The 13,832-nt window shown below is 31.2% G+C and overlaps 1 protein-coding gene across 3 annotated transcripts; it reads left to right on the top strand.

The window, feature by feature from the left end:
* Window positions 1-194: 194 nt before the first annotated feature.
* On the top strand, window positions 195-7,434 carry LOC114424488. Of its 3 annotated transcripts, none has more exons than XM_028391346.1 (8): window positions 195-328; window positions 1,026-1,595; window positions 1,983-2,075; window positions 2,712-2,801; window positions 3,656-3,802; window positions 4,103-4,273; window positions 5,370-5,944; window positions 6,696-7,434. In XM_028391346.1, exons 1-8 carry the CDS (start codon window positions 316-318, stop codon window positions 7,299-7,301), a joined length of 2,265 nt encoding a protein of 754 aa, XP_028247147.1. In that variant the 5' UTR covers window positions 195-315; the 3' UTR covers window positions 7,302-7,434. The 3 variants fall into 3 exon arrangements, with proteins under 3 accessions (XP_028247147.1, XP_028247145.1, XP_028247146.1); XM_028391344.1 differs by having other exon boundaries at window positions 1,926-2,075; XM_028391345.1 differs by having other exon boundaries at window positions 212-328; window positions 1,059-1,595; window positions 1,926-2,075.
* Window positions 7,435-13,832: the final 6,398 nt, after the last annotated feature.

The raw sequence follows: 13,832 nt of genomic DNA, 5'->3' as shown, positions 1-13,832 counted from the left end.
TATCATAATGGCAAACTAGAAAGTTATATATGGTGGAAGGCGTGGAAGTGGGGTAACAGACAGCTAAATATGACTCAATTATTTAATAAATAGTATAATAAAGAATTAAAAAATGTTAGTTTGAAAGGAATTATTCTAGAGAACAAATAAATAATCACTTTCAATTCACTACAAGACAGATGTAAATTAGAAGCGTGGGATTCAGAGCTTTGGTATTATATATAAAGGAAAGCTTGCGTTCCTCCCAGTATCTTGCAACTCCCATTTCCCGTCTATCATCTTCCTTCTTGTCATTCTTCGTTTCAACCTCGCAAAATGAGCACCTTTGGTGAGTCCAATTAACTGAATGCAGATGAGAACATTTATATACTAGCTAGTTCTAATATTTCCAAATTCTCCTTGTAATCAGGTTAACTACTATGATTGATATTAAATTTGGTTGACGATCTCTTGATTATCTTGTTTTAATTATTGAGTGAACTTGTTTTTTTCCAGCATTTTTATTTAAGTAACTTTAAATTAGTATCTGTGATATTTTTGACGAAAAATAAATCTTCAACAAATTTTTTAGATGATTCCTAATAATTAATTTTTGGTTGAATGTGTCTTATTGCTTAACAGCATAAGCATTCTGTGTATGATAATCAGAATCTATATGATCAAGTAGTAGAGTTTAGTACTCAACCTCTTAGACATGCAAATTTAAATTAGCAGAAATTTATTTTGCATAGAGTGTAAATATTTTTATATTGTCAATTTATCATAGATGATTTTATACATATGCAATAATGAAGCTTAACTTAATTGCTTAATTAAGTAACATATATGAGTTGTTGTAAATTCTTCTATTTGTTTTTGGTTCCTACATATTATAAAAAAAGTTATTTTTATATTATATGCTAACTTTGCTTATCATGAAAGTTATTCTGAATAGTATAATTTTTTTATTGGTTCTTTTAACTTAACGAGCATGCACATGCACGATTAAATTCAAATCATTAATGTATCTTTCATTGTTTCACTAGAATCATCAACAACAAGATCCTTTGTTTCTGTAGAATCAACAACACCAATTGAAGGAACGGAAGCTGACAATGTGAATATGGACTCATTGTTCCGAGGGTGTGTATTGGAAGGGAGATGGGACTTCGTTCTTACGGCATATAGAAACGATAGTCACTATCACAAAATTAAAATAAACGAAAGCAGAGGCACAGCACTACACGTGGCAGTGAATGATGGCAAAGTGGAACTTGTTAACACTCTCGTTGGTGCAATCTTAAACCATGAAGGGGAGGAAGTGCTGAGGGATGATAGTGCATTGAAAACAACCAATGAGAGAGGGGACACTCCTTTGCACCTTGCAGCATCAAGAGGGTTCAATGCTATGTGCAAGTGCATCATAGGGGAGTCTGAGGAAAGGAAGGATTTGATTAGGGTTAGGAACAATAAGGGTGAAACACCTCTCTTCCGGGCTGTGCTCACATGCCATACAAAGACCTTTGTGTACTTCCATCATGTTTCCAAAGATATTCCACTTGGGAACTATGATGGGGATACCATCCTTCACCATGCCATTTGGAGAGAATTCTTGGGTAAGTAAGCTTCTAATTCTATTTTTTACCATCCTTTTCATTACTGGATATGATTTGTTTGAATTTGTGTTGATTCTTAGTCAAGAATGTGGGAGAATGAATTGGATGATTTTTTTTATCGATAAATATTAGTTATTAGTTTTTGTTTATGTAATTGGTACATAAACATATTTAATGATATCTATTTTCAATCACATTTTCTTTCAAAATACTTAAATACGAGATTTTAATTAAGAGATTTGAGCTCAATTACCTTCGATTTAATAACATGTTGATTCAGCTTGGATCTAAATTTTGATTGCATAACTATGAGTTGATTAAATTTGACAGATTTGGCAATTATAATAACTCATTGCTATCCTGAACTTGTTCACATGCGAAACAAAGATGGAGCCACTCCTCTCAAAGTTCTTGCCTCTAAGCCTTCAGCCTTCAAGAGTGGAAGCAATCTCCCATGGTGGAAGCAAATTCTATATTATGGTAAGTGTTGCATACGTGAAAATGATCTCATAAGATTTATTTTATTTTATTTTACAAAAATGGAATTAAAATTCAGGAGTGGCTCAACGTACCCTAAAGTAATCCACACACTTGCTTTTATTAGTCTCCCCGACAAAATCCTCTTATAATTATTTCCTTAACAAATGTTTTATACGTGAAAATTAAAAATATCTTAAAATTTAAGTTTAGTTTAATTTGGCTTATTTTATGATTTAGATATTAATGATCTATCTTAAATTTTTTAAATGTATTTTCTTGTATTCCCTCCTGTACGTCATGAATGTAACCTATTATACTTTTCATCCGTTAATTCAGTGCATTAATTAGACTAATTTAAGAAATCTTATTTATGATAGAGACTGTCCTAATTAAGAACATGTCTTCCAAAAATTAGAGAAATTAATTTTTATAATTTATTATACATTAATGATGACTGTCATGTTTAGTCTTTTTTTTTTTTTTCACAGCAGTTATTTTTTAGTCATTAATATACTGAAAATAATCTACTTATATTTTGGAAGACCAAAATAACATTCATTTGAGTTATTAATTTTAGTTATGTCAAAGACCATCAAAACACACTTCTAACATTATTTCTATTATTTTCATGCAAAGGTATACTCGTAGAACAACTAGACGCTGAAAAGGCAATAAAATCCTATATGGATAAAGTTGACAAATTTGAGGCCGACATTGAACTCAAAGGTAAGCTTCCGATTATTATCTCAAATATTATATATAACTCTTTACATTATGGATAAAGTTTCTAGTACTTTTTTTTTGTTTTTAAATTTTATCCTTTAATGATCTTATGATTATTAATTACCTTTGTTTAAAATTATATAAATTATTGATGAATAATAAAAATATCAGTTTCTTTACTTTTGCGATATCTTGCATAGGTAATTCATATGCTATATTATTATAATTTTTTTTGTATTTGATTAACTATATCATTTCTTTTTATGTGAAACATGGGTTCTGCAAATTAATTCAACTATTTTTTTTAAATAATTGTATGAAACAATACATTAACTTAAATATACCAGTTAGAAACAAAATTAGGATCGCATATAGATTATATTTAATAAAGTTGACAAATTACATTTAAAAAAACAGTATGTTAAGAAAAAAAAAAACCCTCAATATATAAAATATATATAGAATGGCCGCGTTTAGACGGGATAGTCTTTTTTTTTTTGGAAATCAGGCATGCATTAAAATTACCGATTCATAATTTTTTTAGTAAAGAAAATATGAAACAACATTATTAATGTAGCATTATTTGCAATACAAAGCTCAATCATCCTTGCCATAGACAGAATTGTGACGGGAGACTTAAAAAAATAGTAAGGATTAATCATTTGATTAATTCAAATCCTTTTAGCTCTACTCTTTACATTTTTAGTTGACATATTTTATTAGAGATCACTTGAAAAAAATTAATTTCTTATATACGTATAAAAAACACTCTTAGTTACTTATACAGTTAATTTAAGTATCTTTAATTTCGTTACTCGATATTGCATTTACTCATTAGTTGAGTTGTATTATTCCAGTGAATATACATTCAGAAAGTAGTGAAGCCAACAGAGCACAAAAATTTGTGGAAAAACAGTATGCTACTTCTGTTCGGTTTGTAAAGAGTGTTGTTCGATTAGCATTCAAAGTCCTTAGCCTCTCGGGATTGGGTGTCACTGCACAGGGTACGTAGGTCTCTCTTTCAAATTAATTTTTAATCAATAATATTATTCTCAATATTTTTTTTCTGTCCCTCTCTCTATTCATATCATTCATCTTATCTCACTTTTCTTCGTATAAAAAGTATTGCTTCTATTATAATTAAGTGGATATAGCATGCATGATTTCTCTCTCTCTCTCTCTCTCTCTCTCTCTCTCTCTCTCTATATATATATATATATATATATTTGATGTTTAATCTATTGGATTTAATTGTCAAAATTAATTGCTCTTCTTGGTGCATGTACTTAATTATAACTTTCAAGACTTGAAAGCAATAAAGAAGATAAGGCAGAAGCACAGATGGAGTCGTCAACTCTTGAATATTTTTATGGAAAGACCTTATGAGTCGTACATTGGAATTACTGGGGGCCGACCATTTTTGAGAGAAGACAGAGACTTAGGGCAACCCGTTATTACCCAACAACAGTTACAAAGTAAGCAACAAATCAGTTCAGTTAATTTATAACACACACACACACACAAACATAAACACAAAATTAATTCTTATTTTAAATCTAAATTAAGTTTGATTATGTCTTCAAACCTTCTCACATTTTCAATTTTAAATATGATTTATGGAAATTAAAAGTCACTAATAATTCTAAAAAAATACAAAAATATAATCTGTGATGGTTAAAACTAAAAAAAAAAGCAACAATCAGATTCAATGATTATCAATCAGTCATCCATCACCATTGCACCTCAAACATTATCACCACCTTCAACCCCCAAGTCACAACCCCTAACAACCACCACCTCCAACCCTCAAATCAGATTCAGAAAACAAATTATGGATTTGAACAACAACAACATTTGTGTAAAGGGCTCTGAGAGGAACTCTTCCACTCTCGTGTTTAATCTTCCCTAGAACCGTCGCGAAAGGGATGTTGCCCGCCACAAGGTTCACCGCGGAGGAGGCCACAAGCCTTTGTTGAACACAACGGAAGAAGTTGCAGAGGAGCCATGTTGGACAAGCGGGTTGCAGGTGCTGTGCTGGTTGAAATCAAAGCTGGGGACTCCCTTAGAATCCTCCATTGGAACTCTCCCTCTTGCTCCTTCATCATCATCGTATGTAGCGACATCTCTAAAGAATTTTTACACGTGTCAGAATCTAGTTGGCTACTTGTCCAACACACCCATGAGACACATAGGTTAGGTTGGGACATAACCGAACATAACTTCTGAATAAAAAAATGACACATTATAATTTTAATGTTGGTTTGTTATATGTTAAATTGAAATTAATCTTGAATGCTGGTTTGTTATATGTTACAGAAATTACTATTTTGCTTTGCTTTTTTCTTACCTTGAAAAGATGAGAGGTGCTATACGGTACAATACCATTTGCACAAAGACTTTACGAATACATGTGCTTAAATGTTATTGGCTAAATTCTAAATTAAAAGTACAGAAATTTCAATCTTTGATGGAAATTAAGGTGTGGCATGGTGGTTGCTGTGTTAAAAGTTTTTCGAGCATGAATACAATCGTACCAAATGGCATTTACCTTTTACATAAATATACTTGCAGTGGTGGGTGGTGCAGCTAGCTCAGGGCAACAAGAAAACAATAGAGTGGAATCCGCAGCAAAAAATGAGGAAAAGGAGACATTTGTGGCAGTGGCAAAAGCCGGCATAGTTGAACTTGTGAATGAGCTTCACAACAAAGTACCAAGTACCTTCCATGACACTAACTCTCCTGAGAAGGAAAACTTACTGATTGTGGCAATGAAGAACATCAAATACAAAATTGGAGAACACCATGTTGACAAAAAGGAGACTGCATTTTTGGCAGCGGCTAAATACGGCATCGTGGAGATTGTATTTGCACTTCAATCCAAAATACCAAGTGCCGTGCATGAAACCAACTCCAACAATGAAAACGTGTTGCTTGTGGCTGTGAAGAATAGACAAACCAAAGTTGTTGAGGTGTTAAGGAAACATATGGATAAGGAACTCTTTGATAGCTTGATTTTAGAAGTGGATAACAGGGAGAACACTGTCTTGCACTTGGCAGCTGGAACTGGAACTACAAGCAACAGTGAAAGTACCTGGCAGATTGCTGGTGCTGCCATGCAAATGATGTGGGATATCAAGTGGTATCAGGTATGCATATTTTCATATTTGTTTTGTAAATTTTCACCAAGTTGGATTCATACTAAGCATTTTTTTCCAATTAAATTCATTGTTAAATAAGTATATATGCATGTAATGAATATATATTATTAAGAGAGATTAAAAAAATTTAAATATAATTTGTCTAGTCTATAATATTGTGTATAATGGCACAAATATACACCAATATCGATGAAGTTTGTATATTTAATAATGATATTTCAACATCACATTATTTTAAATATTTATAAATATTTTTCATTTTTTTCTATCACATTATATCATTTTATTATATCTAATTCTTTTTCTCTTTTTTTTTTTATCTCTATGTCACTTCATATAATTATTAGTTTTTTTGTTTTTATTAGAAAATAAATTTGAACTCACCATTTGTTCTCTTTTCTTCTTCCTTTTATGATTAACAGCAAGATAATCTTATCTCCTCTCTCACTTGGTGTTAAATAACATGTTGGATGTTGAAGTATATTATTCCTTTGTATATTTCACTAACCGAAAAGAAAGTGATAAAAACCAAAATTAATTTACATGACAAGATTATGCAAAATTTAACATGAGAAGAACAATTATCTCTCATTCACCCTTGCCCACTATTACTAGTCATTTATTTGCCCCTTCTCCCTCATATACAATAGTAAATTAATTTGATGTAACATATTCAACAATACAACATATACACACTCATATTAATTAATCCCTTGATCAATTCTACCATGTGGAGCAGTACATTAGAGCCCTAGTGCCGGAGCACTTCGTTTTCAGAACCAACAAAGACGATAAAACCGCAGGCGAAATCTTCAAACAAAAACACAAAGACCTGGTGAAAGAAAGCTCCGAGTGGCTAAAGGAAACCTCCAACTCCTGCTCCGTCGTCGCCGCCCTAATCGCGGGCGTCTCCTTCGCCACATCGAGCTCCGTCCCCGGTGGCACCGAGAAGGGCAAGCCCGAACTTGAAGGCCAGCCAGCCTTCGACGTCTTCGCCATCGCATCGCTCATCGGCCTCTGCTTCTCCGTCACCGCCCTCATCATGTTCCTTGCCATTCTCACTTCGCGAAAACAGGCCCCAGACTTCCGCAAGAGCTTGCCCTTGAAGCTTCTCTTTGGCTTAAGCTCTCTCTTCGTGTCCATTGGCTCAATGCTTGTTTCGTTTTGCGCTGCGCATTTCTTTGTGCTCAAGGACAAGTACAAGAACATTTTGTTCCCCGTTTATATTGCTACTTGTTTGCCTGTGACCTTCTATGCGGTGGTGCAGTTTCCGTTGTATGCTGATCTTCTTAAAGCCATTTTCAAGAAGGTGCCACAACCCAGTATTACCAGCAGCCAATTTTAGGGTGGCTATTCTTTTTGCTTTGTCCTACTTATTAATAATTGTATTTGGGTAATTTGTACCTGAATATGTAATTGTAAAATGTTTGATAAACATCCAATCCAATGTATTTATCCAACACTTTGAAAGAGAAAGAAAAAATACACATAAATGATAAGATTTATCATATCATACAAAAAGAGAAATAAAAAAGGATTATTAAATTAATGTTTAATTAAAATAAAGATTTCTTTGTACTATGCTACATGTATAAATATATTAACACAATATAAATATGTTTTGGATTTTGTACCTAGAGAGTGATCATAATAGAAAGAATTGATACATGATGCTATAATAACATTTTGTTTCACGTTTGCCACAACTTTTTTCCATCATATTGAAAAAGAATAACAATAAAATAATAACACTAATATAGTTAATAATATAATTTAAGTAAAATAATATTTCATAAATATATGGTTGCAAATTAGTAAATATTTAATAAAGTAAAACTTTAATATAGAAAGGATTAATTGAATCTTAATCCTGAGATTTTGAATCACAAGCTCTGACAACTCGACGTATTAAAACTCTTTAGCTTCTCTAAAAATATATATTAATCTGAAATAAATAAACATAATAAAATTAATTTTTCCATAGTTTTTATTTTATTTTGGCTGTGATAAATATTTTAAAAGTTATAAATAATTTTCTCAATAAATTAGAGGTAACCGTCTTCGAGGATTCATTTTTTTATGCATAATTAACCTAAAATATATGTCGGAGACAACTTTTTTTATTTTAACATAAAAAAATTTAATCACTTAGCACATTAGTTAAATAACTAAAAAAAATATTTTGATTCAGATTAAAAAATATACTCTCATATAATTTTAAAATATAGTTCCACATAATTTTGAATATAAAATATTTTTATTTTTAATTTCTTAACTAATTTTTTTAAAAGATTATTAACAAGACCCTTTTAACATATTATTTTTGTCATCTTGTTGCAATCCTCTTTGTGACAATCTTAAAATTACCCGACAAAAATTCAGAGCATTACTTTATTTAATTTTTTAATAAAGTTAAGGTATGCTAGCTAGCACATTACAATAGTCCCATAGATCTCATCGAGGTTGCCACCTAAGATTTTATCCATCATTTGCTACTCATGTAATGTTCATTCAATCCAAAAAGAAAAAAATAAAAATAAAAATCATAGTATTACTTCATGATAGCGTTCTTTTAAGAATATGGCTGAATCAATACGACAAAGACCACAACAAAAACAACAGACCACCATAAAGAACTCAACAAAAAAAGTACTCAAAAAAAAAAATACCACAATAAAGAACTTAATAAAAAAATTAAGACCACAATAAAGAACTGATAAAGAACAAAATTAAATAAATTAAAAAAACCACAATAAAGACGGCAAGATACGAAGCCTAATCTTTGGTTAATGCCAGAACATAAATGGAAAAGGAGGAAGTATCTTAGTTTGTGCTTTAACTATAAGCTTGTGCTTTACTCAACATTTGTGTTTATCATGCAAGAATTTTCTCCCAAATTTCAATTCATCGGATCACTATGATGACTTTTACACTGTAAGAGTTTTCACACTCAGGCCGTATACAGATATTCTAAGGTCTAACGCGAAAATGTTAAAAGAGTTTTTTTTTTATATAAAAATTTTAAAGAGACTTAGTATATTATATAAAATATCAATTTCTATATAAATCTTTTAGCTGCAAAATTATTTATCAAGAGTTTTATAATCAAGCAATTCTAACACTTCACTTTCAATAGATAAAATAACTAACACATTCAATCTATCTTGTAACATTGTTGATTTTAGATATGATTTAAGTAATTTTAATTTTGAAAAACTTCTTTCAGCAGTAGCAATTGTTACCGGGATTGTCAATAAAATTCTATATGCAATGTAAACATTTGAAAAAGAATATAAAGTTTTAATATAACTCAATACTTCTATTGGTGTGCTAATTTCTTCTCTTAACATTTTTCTTAGTACTTTCAATTCTGAAAATAAATCAAGACCACCAATATCAGAGTATTCATTAAACCTTAAAAACTTTTCAAGATTAATACAATATTTTTTCAATTCATCCTTCTCTAAAGCTTTAATTTTTTTGGAATCAAATAAAAAAACCAAAAATAGTCTCATATTGTAAAAAATGTTCAAATCGTGTCTCAATAGAATTAATTGATTGATCTAATATGTATAAAAAATACTCAATACGAAAAGATTCTTCAAATGAATGTGTGATCTCATTACTAATATTTTCATCAAAATGAGATTTTCTATGAATTTTACTTTTTTCACGAAATTTTGACTCTATATCCATTTCGATAGCCCTAACCCTTTTTTCTGTGAATTCTAAAGTCAATGCAAACCCGTTTTCCCTATAATGTTTTAAATAAGTGATAAGACCTTTTAAATGATCTATAGCAACATCTATATACATATTTTTTTATTGTAGAATCTTGCTAACAGAATTGACAGCAAACAAAATATCATACCAAATATTCATTCCTAATAAAAATTCAAAATCTTCAAGTTCATGAGTTGGACATGGCTTCACTTTTTAATTTAGGATCTTCACAATTTTTTGATAATTCAAGCAAAGCATCTCTTACCTTTGGAGCTTGAAACTTAATAGCTTTGACACTTTCTATTTTACTTTCCCAACGAGTTTGAGATAATGATTTAACAAAAAATTTAGATACATCATCTTGCAAAATTTTCCACCGTTTGGTAGATGAAGCAAATAAAGAATAAATACATTGTAGAACTCCAAAAAAAGAAATAGCTCTAGGAGACGAACTAGTCATATCACATAAAACTAAGTTCAAGTTATGACACCCACACGATGTATAAAATGCTCTAGGATTTATGTCTAATAATCTTCTTTGCACTTCTTGATTTTTACCCTTCATGTTGGAACCATTATCATAACCTTGTCCCCTTATATCATCAATATTAAGGCCATATTTTTTTTAAAACATTAACAAGCTCATTAAAAAGACCATTTCCTGATGTGTCATCAACATTTAAAAATTCTAAAAAATACTCCTCGATTTTAATTGGAGATTTAGAAGTATCAATGCATCTCAAGATAAGAGTCATTTGTTCTTGATGACTTACATCAGGAGTACAATCAAGAATAACAGAAAAATATTTTGCATCTTTAACTTTCTCTGTGATTGACTTTTTAACTTGGAAGGCTATCATTTCTATAAGCTCATTTTGTAAGGTATTACTCAAGAAATGATTATGAGTTTCATTACTTTTTAGGCGCCTAACATGTTCTTGCATAATTGGATCAAATTCCGCAAGCATCTCAATCAAACTCAAAAAATTACCATTACCTTTTTCATATATCTTTTCATTTGGTCCACGAAAAATAAGATTATTTTTAGAAAGATATTTGACTATAGCTATAATCCTAAGTAGAACCTTTTCCCAATGTTCCTTTTCTTTGTTAATTTGTTCTTGTATATGCTTATCAATTGTTTGTTTTGTTGTCAATCTCTTTTCTAGTTCAATCCACTTGGTCATATTAATTATATGTTCATGATTTGTTTCATGACTCTTTAAGTTTGGAACCAAGATTCTTCCAATCTTTAGTTCCTTCATTTGCTAGTTGACTAACATTTGTTGAACCAAATAACTTACAGCAAAAACAATACACTTTGTCTAAATTTTTAGAATAAACTAGTCATCTTCTATCATGTTTTTCTCCATTTGATGGTGTTCGTTGATAACATAATGAATAGAAATATCTATTATTTTCATTTTTTGGATATTGAAAATTGTCATGTCTGATAGGACCGTTTTCTATCATTAAATCTCTAAATTTTTCATCAATATTTTTCCATAGTCATGGGTCATAAATATTTGTAGGTACTTCACTAGAAGTGTTATTATGCTCAACATTCCCTTCTACTCCTATTTCTAAAATATTGTCTTCTAGTTCTTGATTGAAATTATGATTATTTGTGTTGTCAGTATTATTTATAGGTAGTTATTCTATCACGTTTTCACCATTGTCAGTATCATCTCTAGGTAGGTGTTCTACATCGTTGTCAGTATTATCTATAGGTGGTTGTTCTATAACATTTTTCTCGTTTTCAGTATGATCTATCAGTGGTTGTTCTATCGCATTTTCACCTATTGAACTTGCTTCTACGTCATTTTTATGAATAATAACTAATTTATCAAGGGCACCACGTTGAGATTCAATTAACTTTTCAACTTTTCGTTTTTCTTCAATTTTTCATAACCAGATTCATACTTTCTATTTGACATTTTCTTTTGTAAATAATCAAAATAAAAAATTAACTAAATATTAAAGAAATATAAATAAACTAAACTCTAAAATAAATATAGAAAATGATGATTGATGAACTGAACGATAGAACCTGGAATTGGAAACAGACAGACAGAGATTTTGTTGTTTAGATGTTGTGTCAGGCGCAAGGGTGCTACTTGATACGTGTTGTATTGCCCGTGAAATGAATCGTTCCATCTATCCACCGGGATGGAGATGAAAGGCTCCGCACGCGGGATGCCGGGATGTATGCGGTTTATAGGCGTTCAAAATCCAGACGATGTCAAATTCAAAGAGGTTGAGCCGCGGAGACAAAGTTTGAACAATAGACAATAGGTTTCATTCAAGGGAAGGAGAAGAATAATTTTTTTTTTTATGAACAGAAGATGAGTAGATGAAAAAACGTGAAGAATGAAGTTTGGAGAGTGAGAGTGAGATACGGGAATTGAGATGGGTTAAAGGAAAATTAATAGAGATTTACTTTTTTGAGATAAATAAAATACTTTAAATGACATTAATTATGATATTGATTAATTTTTAAAAAAATGATATTGATTAACTAATTTTTAGGAAAGAGAGAGATTCTAAATTATTTTATTTTGATCAGTTAAAATTTGTTAATAGTTAATAATAATAAAAAATTAGGGAGCCTAAAATTTCATTTTTTTTAGGTCTTAGGGTGATGTCTAATTTGTCTTGCATCTTGCACGGCCCTGCGCATAGAGTTGCTAGGCAATTTGGAATGGATCAAGATGTTCCAGATTATGTACCTAGATTCAACTACCGGACTAAAGACATTGCTTGGAAAAATTACTGCAGGCCCGTATCTGATACGAGTTTGTATTTTCCTCCTAGGCATTTTGAGGGAGATGCTACCACACGCGCGTTATGCAAAGTGGTGGAAGAAAACAGTACCGAGTCATCAGGATTTTGCAAAGAACATAGTGCAAAGTGGTGGAAGTCCAAAGTCCCCTCATTCTGCACCTCATGTATCAAAAGCAAACACAAATGGAAATGATGCTGATTTTCCACCTGGTTTTCTTCCCAAACCTGTTAGCACTGTGTATTTTGGAAAATCTGGAAAGGATCACTCAAATGCTAGGAAAGGTGATAGTGATGCTGATGCACCTTCTGGTTTTCTTAAAAGTTTGAAAACCGCTACTTCTGGAAATTCTTATCAAGATGGTTTGAAAGATAAGGAAAAAATTGATACCAATGGTGATGTTCCAACAATATGTAAGAATTTATCCAACCAAAGTTCTTCAGCCTCTACTGCAGTTTATGAAAATATTAAAAGGAAATCACCGCTGACAAAACTGGTCTCAAAAGATACAGTTGAACCATTGATGGGGGTTTGGAGGAAGATTTTGTAGATGCAAATTGGAGCAAGGAATCAAGGCTGTCAAGTGAGAGGGTAAGCCTATCTGGTACTCAAGGAGAAAGCTATAGCTTTGCATCTGGAATAAATGTAATCGAACTGAGAATAAACAGACTGGAGACAGTGATTAAAAGATTAAAGAAAGTAAAATTTGGACACAGTTGAAAAAATTATTAGCTTATCAAACCACTTGTTCTTGTACTAGCAAAATTACATGACAGAGATGTTAAGAAAAACAAATACAACATGATCTTTTAGGATCTTAGTGTTGGTACATTCTCCTCCTTTCTGACATTGGTTCTTGCGTCTGTCTTGCATTTTTGCCCATACTACCTTGTGCTTTTGTAATTCGTTGAACTGTAATTTCAGTTTCATTTTCTAAATTTTTGTAAACTGTAGTGTCAGTGTCATTGTCTGCGTTTCTGTAAACTTTAGCAACAGTTTCATTATTTAAACTTCATCGAAAACAGATGCATTCAGTAGTATGTATGCTATTGTTAGTTTTAGTTTTAGGTTCCAGCTATGTTGTTATACCTTCGAAGTGTTGGTTGAGTTTTCCTTTTGTTATAGATGCATGAACTGAATCTAGATCAGAAAAAAAAAGAAAAAGAGGTGGCCTTTGCAGAGAGGAATAGTGGAGCATCAATCTAGCTATTTTGGCTGAATGAACCTATATCTAAATTTAGAAGATGACAGATATATCTCTGGATAATGGGAAAGTGCCTGTTAATCTAGTCAATTGCAATGCCATGGTCGATTTTACAGGTTCTGAAATGTACCTATTTGAGGTAAGTTTCTAACTTCATTACCGCCATT

This window comes from Glycine soja, chromosome 8 (assembly GCF_004193775.1).
Source record: "Glycine soja cultivar W05 chromosome 8, ASM419377v2, whole genome shotgun sequence".
Lineage (NCBI taxonomy): Eukaryota > Viridiplantae > Streptophyta > Magnoliopsida > Fabales > Fabaceae > Glycine > Glycine soja.
The sequence above is the reverse complement of the archived record's forward strand: the minus strand, read 5'-3'. Positions and strand labels throughout refer to the sequence as shown.